Source organism: Thermobia domestica, chromosome 2, assembly GCF_964235325.1.
Source record: "Thermobia domestica chromosome 2, izTheDome1.hap1.1, whole genome shotgun sequence".
In the NCBI taxonomy this organism is placed as follows: domain Eukaryota; kingdom Metazoa; phylum Arthropoda; class Insecta; order Zygentoma; family Lepismatidae; genus Thermobia; species Thermobia domestica.
Genome location: NC_137455.1, coordinates 158,639,350 through 158,649,758, shown reverse-complemented (window position 1 = coordinate 158,649,758; position 10,409 = coordinate 158,639,350). Strand labels below are relative to the sequence as shown.

General features: G+C 34.6%; 1 protein-coding gene across 1 annotated transcript; it reads right to left on the bottom strand.

The window, feature by feature from the left end:
* Nucleotides 1–3,838: 3,838 nt before the first annotated feature.
* LOC145679755 (uncharacterized) lies at nucleotides 3,839–7,745 on the bottom strand. The gene is made up of 2 exons (XM_081750312.1): nucleotides 7,644–7,745; nucleotides 3,839–4,802 (listed from the first exon to the last, which is right to left on the bottom strand). Exons 1-2 carry the CDS (start codon nucleotides 7,647–7,649, stop codon nucleotides 4,431–4,433), a joined length of 378 nt encoding a protein of 125 aa, XP_081606438.1. The 5' UTR covers nucleotides 7,650–7,745; the 3' UTR covers nucleotides 3,839–4,430.
* Nucleotides 7,746–10,409: the final 2,664 nt, after the last annotated feature.

Genomic DNA, 10,409 nt, shown 5'->3' with positions numbered 1-10,409 from the left:
AGAGTTCTTTGTTAACACGGTGACTACAGTTGCAGTGTTCATCTCTGGTGCAAGGTGTCCCTCGTTCGATTCCAGACCATGTCCATGAAATTTCTCGGAATTCTCCCGTTTCCTCCCAGTAATTTTTAATCGTTCACTTTCGTTAGACATCCGTTCAGGGTATAAACGTGGGACCTAAAATTAGATTTTTAACACACGTTTTATCTATTAATTTACGATTACTATAGGCTCAACTTCTATTGTTAATTAAACACTGATTTCACACTAGAAGCAGCAAATTTTCTTTCTTTTTTAAACCACTTCCACTTCTATATTTTTCTTGTTTATAGTAAAATTTTAAATCCATCGCTCAGACTCTATGACTTTTGGCTATTACCTGTTACAAGGAGTTTGAATAAATATTGATGAGGAAGACAGCAGCGGCGCAAATCTGTCTTCAACATTGGAGGGGATGGGTAAGACCGTTCCATAAGCTACTTTTTTTTTATTAAGGGATGTTCAAAATATTTATGAAATTGAAAAACAATGCTCTGGAGGATCAGGGGAACAGAGTTGTCTTCAACATTGGGAGGCGGGCAGGTTTGAGGTTATTCTGGGGAGGACATCAATTTCATCTCACTTTCCTTTGTGGCAGTCGGACACAAATCATCACTTTCTCTCCAAAAAAACACATTTCAAATCGGATTATTGGATAGGGACATTCCTCTCTGTTCCAAGATTGGAGGGGACATGTCCCCCTCAACCCCCGGGATTTGTGCCAGTGGGAGACAGGAATTTTCAGCCTAATATTCCTAGAAGTACCAAGAGGTTTTCTGCAAATGCAAAAATGAATAAAATGACTGCTGATTAACAAGTCTTATTTGAAGAATAATAGTCCTATGGGAGTGAGGGAAAAAGATGTGAATTGTAATATGATTCTTTGTTATATTAATAATTGAAAATTCCCATGAGCAGTCTAATGTACTATTTGGTGCTTCTCAAGGGTAAACATTTTCGCTGCGCTCAACATCTTTTTTACTGATATAAATCCTAAACTAAACTGTTCCAAATTTAAGATAACTCTGGAAATCGCCACATCAATTAGGCTAAATCCCCATCCAATTTTTGTTCTGTAGTCGAGAAAGTGTGTCACTGTAATCGTTGATGTGTACCTAATGACAAAAGGACCATATTCTTTTTCAGATTTTTTCCCTTTATTTATTTCAGTTTGTGTTATGCAAGTACTAGTCTATATTTCCATTAGGCGTAACTTGGTTGTATATACAATATATACATATAAAAAATGTGGTTTGACAACTCAACGTAATTCTTATTAAGAGAGGTACGCATACAAGTTACAGGTTTGGAAAATGGAATAACAAAGCAGTAATCAGTACAGTTTTTAACTGATGAACATGCTGAGTGATGTAATAATTTTATTTTCCAGTTATATGATACTAAGAAAAGTCGGTATGTAGTAATGTCAATTCAGGCAAAAAATGTTTTTTTTTCTATTCTCCATTTCAAGAACAAAACATGCTACATATTAAAAAAAAAAAAATACAAGCATTGACATTATAATAGAATAAACGAAACCCTTGAAGAAAATATTGTACAGCAGTAAAGAAGAATGAATATATGGGGGCAAGCAGCTCAGTGCTAGAGTACTGGATTCTTTTACTTCTATTGTAAAGGAATTGATTCAAATACCCGACATTGATGTAATTCCGAACTCAAACTGGGAAGCATAGGGGAAAAAAGAACAAAAAAAGTGCTTGTATGTCCGTTTTAACTTGTTTGCTTTTTCTTGTTATTTGGAAATTACATTACAATCAGTTTTTTTTTCTTTAAATTTTTGGAGCTCCAAGCGAGTGAGGGCCCTAAGTTATAACTTGTTTAGTATATACGTAAATCCGGCACTGATAGTGTTCATATAACCAGGATCATTTTAAAGGATAATGTTTCCACTACATACGAAATTTCCATCTATTATCCCAAAATATGTAGGTATTTGATTAACAGTATCATATCCATTTTCTTTCTTTTCTTTACTTTTTCTTCGGATTTACTTCCTTCCCGCCAACTCTTTCATGACAAATTTATTTGCATTTCTTCTTTCTGAGTTCGTATATATAAACATTATTAATTCTTGTGGTTAAATACGTAACTCCTCGTCTTTGACGGAAATATCCAGTTTCGAGTCCCAATTGGAGTAGGCCTATATATAATTAGAATTTCTCATCAAGCATTAGGTCCATGTCTCATATGACCTCGATTATGAAAACAAATGTTAAACTTCAAACAAGCAAACTTAAGGTATTAAACCAAAACAATATTGCTCTTTTATTTATGGAGAATAATGAACAAATAATGATACTTCTTTTCCTCTTTGTGTAGTAAAAACACGATATAGGAATTGTATTATAATTGACGTCACTGTGTACCGTGTTTCACGGCCATATGTAGTTAAACCAGAGTGGTCAAGTCGGTGACCCTGAAAAAACCTGGTTAATCCTCATCATGCAATGTCTTGATTCGTTTCCGCCATAGCATTTTGCGTCAAACGAGAAAATTACAGCAGTTTTCGCCCTAAATATGGTTGGATTACCCACCCATGTACCAATTTTAAAGTACAAAGCAACATAATACAGAGTGATTCTTTAAAAACTCATGGATTTCATTTGGGTCTAGAATTTCTAACTGAGGTCCGATTTTCATGCGGTTTGTGGCAAATGTTCAAGGAAGAATGGGGGATTTATGGGAGTATGATTACTGGTTCAAATTCATCTGGGGTAATATCGGCCATTGTCCATTAAAGAAGCGGACACTGTGGCTCAGTGGTACAATGCTTATCTCTGGTGCGTGGGGTTCTTGGTTTGACCCCCGGCCAAGCATGTTTGCGATGGACAACATCGTGTCCGTGGGTTTTATTGGGGTACTCCAGTTTCCTTCCACTTCCTCATTCCATCAATTATTCCATCATCGTTCACTTGTCTTAATCATCCGTTTCTAGCCTAATGGGCATAAATGTAGGACGTTAAAGATTTCATTTCAATTTTATTTTTTGCCATTAAAGAACAAATCGGCGAACTTTTGCCCCTCTTCTTTATTCAAAACTTCGTTCCAACGCACCTATGTTTTGCACTGATTGTATTCACTTGATTGTTATATTCTTATTAGTATTATGTATGATATTTCTTCTAGAAATTATATCGATATAATTAACCATTTCTTTTTTGTTGAGTTTGATTTAAGCGGACAATTAAGACTTTACCCCTGGGAGAAGCGTCAAAATTTGAATATCGTCATCTTTGTATAATGTGCAATCTCATACAGGCTCTTATGAGGAAGCATATAAAATTAATCTTTTTAGGGGGAAGGGGGCAAAGACTACAGTTTTACAGTCGGGAAGTACTACAGTTTTTAGTTAAAATAAAGTTAGTTTACAATATTCTTTATCTATACGTATTATTCATTATAATTTTCATTATAGTGCTTCGTCCTACTTGCCTTGTTTCACCTATCAATTCCTTTCAGTTTACTCCCTGTTTAGTTCATAAAAGGAACAGAAGCACAAGTATTTATTCAGTTCAACTAAAGAAGTAACGATCGATATTCTGATGTTTTTATATTTTGATACATCGACCGATTTTTGACCTCGCACAACTCTAGCGCCAGGTTGCTTAAGATCAACTTCCACACGTGAGTGTCTTCGAGTGGACAATTAGTGTAGATCCGAGACTGTGTTCCCCATATGTCTTAATATAAGTAAACAAAAGACATGCTGATACTATAGAGTTACAAATATCGTTCACTGTCAATATCTCAATGAAAATAAATAAATAAGCAAAATGTACAGAAACGATTATACCTTTGGTTTGAAATATTGCATTCACAAGTACTGATGTCAAGACCACCAGCAGATTCACTAACTATCTAAGCAAATATTAACAAATGCATTACATATTTTCAATTTTGTGGAGAGAAGGGCGTGTATATTACCCCTATACAGTAAATTTTGTAGAGACAAGAACGTGTTCATTACTCTTATACAGTACAGTAGCTATAATTGTAAGAAATGTATCATGTTTTGTGTTAATTTCCATGGCAGGCTAAAAAAAGTTATAATTGCAAAATAGTATTTTTCCATTATTTTTGTTGTGAAAATTTAACAAGAAATTTTTGTACTAAAAACAGATCTTCTCGTATCACATATTGAAAACTTTGTGGAGACAATTAGAATTACAAACGAATAATGATAATGATTAAATAATTTTAATAATGGTATAAAGGAAGATTCGGAAAAATCAGTGCAGTTTATGCTTAAATAATAAGATTGTATTTGATTTATGTTCAATGTTTATTTAATCATAAATTACTAGGTGTTGGAGCCAATAAAATATGACTGATGAGCACGAGGTAACTTGTTGAATAAAGATATTTGTTCCTATTTAGTAGTTTAAGAGAGCAGCTGGAGCAGCCAAAGGAGCGGCAACAGCAGCTGGAGCAGCCAAAGGAGCAGCAATGGCAGCTGGAGCAGCAACAGCGGAGTAAGCAATTGGAGCAGCAGCAACAGCTGGAGCAGCAACAGCAGCTACAGCTGGAGCAGAGTATGAGACAGCAACTGGAGTAGCTACGTTCTGAACGATTGGGCTGACAGCAGCGTAGGCATGACTCTGAGTAAAACTGTAGGCGAAGTTGCCTCCCAAACGGTCAGACTGGATGACAGCGCTGTCAAAGCTTGGAGCTCGCACAAGGGTGGTAGCTGGGGCTACGATACCAGCGTGGGCAGCGGCGAAAACAGCGCACAAGGCAACGATGACCTAAAACAAAGATAAGAAGACAGTTAATTTATCTTATGTTATTGAAGTTACATCGCATTTAATTTTTACACTTATCTCAAACGGAACCACATGCGAAAAACTAATTTATGAAGGCGCACCTAAAAGAATAGTATAGTGCATCAAACGTAGATTTGAAACATCGACACACCGGTGATATACCTTTTGTGGAAAGTGAGTCTTTCAAATAGTCTATTTTGCTTTTGGAAAGGGAAACTCAGGTTCGATTGCAGCTGAGAGCTCATATAATTCAGATCGCACGTTAAGTTGTAAGTCCAAGTCTCATATAGCTCCAGTGCTGAAAGGGATGCTAAATTCCAACCCAACTAATAAACTATTTGAACTGTATGAAATATGCAGTATGTACTAAGAAAATATTTCAATGAATTGCATTGCAATTAGATAATACTGAAAGTTGAGAACGCATTAATACAGATACAGTGTCGACAGTGGCGTATTTAGGGGGTGGCTATCGGGCTCAAGCCCCCAAAATATATAAATTTATATATAGTATATATAATAACTGTATACCTACATAGACCCAGTATATATACACCCACTCAGGAGAATGTGCATAGCTCCCCGAAACAAAATCCTAAATACGCCACTGAGTGTCGGAGTACATCATTTAAAAAAACGCAGTAAATGATCAGAAACACTTCTTTTCTTATAACTGGAAAGTTAATGTCCTAACGTGTATTAATGTGAAATGGAAGTACAGTATTAATTTCTTACAAAATACATATTTTATTCTTTTATTTGTACTTTGAAAGTATGATGTACACACTTTTAAAATATGATTGAAGTGTGGTACTTCCAAAATATTAAAATATCCATAGTTTTATTTATTGAGATGATATCAAAATATCATAAACTAAGTTTGAAATATTGTTACTCCATGAAATAAAAAAAAAAAAAAAACATTATATTTCTAGGTTTATCTCCCATGGTTATGACCTTTAGGAGAAAGGAGACGGATGATTATAGAAGATAATTGATTGTGAATGAATTGGTAGAATGAAAATATGGAAGAAAACGGGGGGACCTCGAGAAAACTTACGGATACAATGTTGTTCATCACATACTCACTTGGTTTGGGATCAAATGAAGGATCTCTAGTATCAGAGATCTTAACCTTCTTCTGTGCAAACTATATGTCTGAAAATATGTTGCTGTAAAACTTCGAATATTTGAATAATCAATATTTTGTATATCGATATTTTGAATAATCGATATTGTGTAATAAAAAATCAATTTAGTTAATTTAGTTGTAAAACATAAGCGTATATAGAATTTTGTGAAATGAAACAATTTATTTGGTCCTAAAAGAAATTTGAATATTTGAATAATCAATATTTTGTATATCGATATTTTGAATAATCGATATTGTGTAATAAAAATCAATTTAGGTAATTTAGTTGTAAAACATAAGCATATATAGAATTTTGTGAAATGAAACAATTTATTTGGTCCTAAAAGAAATTTTTTGTGATCACTGAGTTAGCCAATATATGATAACAAAGCTGATTCTCTTGAGATTGTTTAGCAGTAGAAATCTCATATTTGATATTCAGAATTCTAGATCTAATATGAGATTGTGTGGCTTTTGTGCTGGACTATGATTCGGATTATATTGGGATACCCCAACTCTCACCCGTTTTACACTACTCCACCAATTATTTTATCTTCTTCCTTTCTGTAATATTTTCCATTGTACAAGCATTGCTTTTTAAAGACTTAAATTTGATTTAAACTATTCGCTAAACAAGACAATATGTTTATTGTAAAAAAAAAAAAATTGTATCTTGTAACGGTTTCACCAACTAACCGCTTGGCTTCAGTCATTTCATCAGATGAAACCAAGTGTATAGTTGGCGAAACTGTTACACATTAAGTTTTACAGTAAACGTATTGTTTTGCTCAATAAATAGCTTAAATGAATTTTTTTTTGTCTTCTTTCTGTATTTATCATATAATCTCTTTTAGCCTACAGGGGATAATCGAAATATTCCACTGCAGAATTTCATTTATTTAATAGAGTTGCTTATGTAGACAAGAATTGCGACTGTCTCATCTCCAATAGGTGTCATGAAAGTAATGTTTCGTCTCGTAAAAACAATATCTGCTTCTATTGGAAAAGTTCTAACTCTCTTGTGGGAAACTTTACTCATTTACCTAATTTGCTACCTTTGGAAAAGGAAGAAATTCTTCTATTAAACTACGATAGTATATTTCTTAATTGCTACTGGTGTGACTAAAAACCCTTAGCCGTTGCAGCTCATGAAGGGCTATTGCCAACCAGAATGCTTCAACTTTTACAATATGTAGCCATCACATCGTTCTTTAACTTCATTTTCTTGTAGTCTTTCATTTCCTCCCACATTCTCATTCCATATTTTTTTCCATCATCATTCACTTGCTTTAATACTCCACCTCCTTTAGCCTAAAGGACACAATCGTAGGACGTTAAACTGAAAGATTTCATTTGTATCTTCGTTATTTCTTGACTTTTAGATAAGAGTTGTTAAGTAGCTGTTTCACTGCTTCAAGGTGGAAATAATCTTAAGACACAACGGTTATCTGCAGTTGTAGTTTTCTTGCCCGCTTGACTTTATAAGCAATACTAATAATGTGGCTAGCGCGCGTACCTTTAGTTCATGTGGTCCCACGTTCGATTCCCGATGAGAGAACATTGCAATTTGAACCCTTTACTGTGAATCAGATTCTAGCTTAAACTGCAGAGTCACGTTTTATATAGGCTCGGTTCTGAAAAGGGACGCTAAACTTTCAGTAAACTAACAAAGATTCAATTGTAGTACTTACCTTCATTGTGAGTTGGTTGTTTGGAATGAACTGTTGTGTTCTATGGAACAAACGAACTTTTTGGATAATTGAGCAAATCAAACGGAATTTATATAGACCGTTCTAAATAAATGAAGGGAAAATTCAAGGCCACAGGTAGTTAACAACGTTGGATTGTGAAGAGGAAGCCAATACGCCCATATCTCGAGGGGTTTCTAGCCACACATGCCACGCCCTTGAGGTTCTTGACAGATAGAATTCTCATGTTTTTGAGTTCTTTGTTGTTCTCTTGTTATTTAAGCAGGAACTGTCTAGAATGTCGTGTTTAAAAATCATTGTAATTAAGGCAAAAGATTATATTATGAGAATATTTACGTCAGTAAAATAAATACAGTACTAAATTATATTAGAGATGGCGCTAGATGAGTTAGGGTGAGTTAAATGCTTTTAGCTTCTCTAGTACCCCCTGGATTTTATAGCCATAGGCCGGATACACTAAAATATAATTCAAAAATTAACAAGAATTAATATTTTAAAATAAATTAATATTTTATTTTATGAAAAATTTTACATGTATTTACTTCGATTCATATTCTTGAGTTATTTTGTGCATGAATCACCTAAAGAAATACTGTAAACATTTACTTCAAAATACTAAAAAAAAAAAAAAAAAAAGAAATCTATAGGCTACATAAGTAGCAGTGTAATTTCAGATTTTGCTAGAGGGAGGCAAAATTCTTTACTCATATATGAATTTCACGTTCTTTATTAGACCGTATAACTATACAATTTATTAAAAAAATATGTATTCTTCAAATTCAGGGGGACGATAACCTACCTCTACTCTCCCAAATGACGCCCCTGTTTATAAGCAAATATTGATAGCTTTCAGTACGTATTTTTGAAATACAAAATAATATCAATTAATTATGTAGGTACATAAATAGATCATTCCATACGTAATCTTTACTATATATAAAACTACATGAGCTGACATAAATTATTGAGCACTTCCTGTAGGGCTACAATGTTTAAATTTGGCATGATTGTAGCTTTCCGGAACTAACCGACAGGAAAATTGCCAAAAGTGAATATTTTTAACTTTTAGGGGATCTAAAGAGGGGATGAAGAATTTCTCCATGTTATTTAAATGGGCCTTTTTTTGGACCTATAATCTCATGTGTTAGGTACTTAGAATTGGAATAAAAAGTTGAAATTCGGTATGCTTGTACGTTTTCGTTAGCACTACCTAATTAAATCAGTAAAAATAAAAAAAAATCCAACTTTAGAGTGGTTTTATAGGGAACTGAAAAAACTTTCCCATGTTATTTATATCAGACATCTTTTACACCCTCAAATTATTGAGCACTTCCTGTAGGGCTACAATGATTAAATTTGACATGATCGTAGCCTTCCAGGTCTAACCAACAGAAAAATTGCTAAAAGTGAATATTTTTAAAATTTTTTAGGGGTCTAAAGGGAGATGAAGAAATTCCCGTGCTATTTAAATGAACCTTTTCTTGAGATACAAAATATTATCTTTTAGATAGTTGAAATAGGAAAAGAAACGATAGAATTATGTGTTCAAGAGGTGCGAAGCCGTAGGCCGAGCAAAGACAGTGTGTGGGGGCGAAGCCCCCGGATGGGCAAATTCAGGAAATATGAGGAGCAAGTTCACAAAATTCACTGTTGATGCAAAGGCCGATAGATAATAAATGCGGGGCTGTAGGCCGAGTAAACTTAGGGGTCTGGGGGTGGAGCCCCCAGCTAGCCAAAAGCTAGTCACCAAATTTGAAACTAAAATGTCGCTCATATGTTTTAAATTTTCTTCAAATTTTTTACATGTGTTGTGGTATCCTAACATAGCACACCTGTCAAATTTTACAGCTCTACCTCAAAGTGGACTGCTGTAGGAGCAATTCGAAATTTGGGGGTTCTGTGCAAAAAGCACCTAAATCCATCTTCGACTTAAAGTACTGAAACCGCTAGATCTCTGGAGATATTGAAGCTATTTGAAAATTGTTTTTACTAAAATATTCTTAGAATTTGTAGCATTTAAAACATTACTAATAAACTTCTCAAGTGGGATTAAGCAAATGAATTTTGCCATCAATGAGAAACAAAGAAGAAAAAATGTCAAAATTTGGCAATTATTTCTGAAAAAAGGCCACCTAACGCCAACCTCAAATTTTTAAAATAAGTAGCTCTGGTGTTCCTCTTTAGTGTTGCCACGAGACGAGACATTTCTCGTGTCTCGTCTCGTCTCGTCTCGTAAACGAGACGAGACACGAGACGGGACGGAACCCTTTTAGACGAGACACGAGACGAGACAGACTACTTGTCCCGTCTCGAAAACGAGACGAGACATGAGAAGAGACGGGACGTCTCGTGAAATGTCTCGTCTCGTCTCGTGTCTCGAAAATGAAAACGCTGGCGGGAACGGCCAAGATTAAAATTGCCAGTGGTCATATAGATTGCAAAAAGAAAATCCCCTTTGTGAGAAAACATGTTGAAAAGCCTTCATGAAAAAGTGTCCTCTGTCTATTGAATGAAACAATCGTGATACATGAGCTTCCAGGGATATCATCCTTAATGTCTTGTCCCCAATTCCCCTTGCTTTAAACTAAGTAATTCTCTCTTTTTTTATTTCTGGCTGGAATGATGACAAACAAAATCAAAGACAGGGAAGATTTTTACAAGGTCAAGAAACCGAACTACCACCACCATCTATTCAATTTGAAAACTGGGTAAGGTCTACACTCATTACAGGCTGTAGTTGAAAGCTCT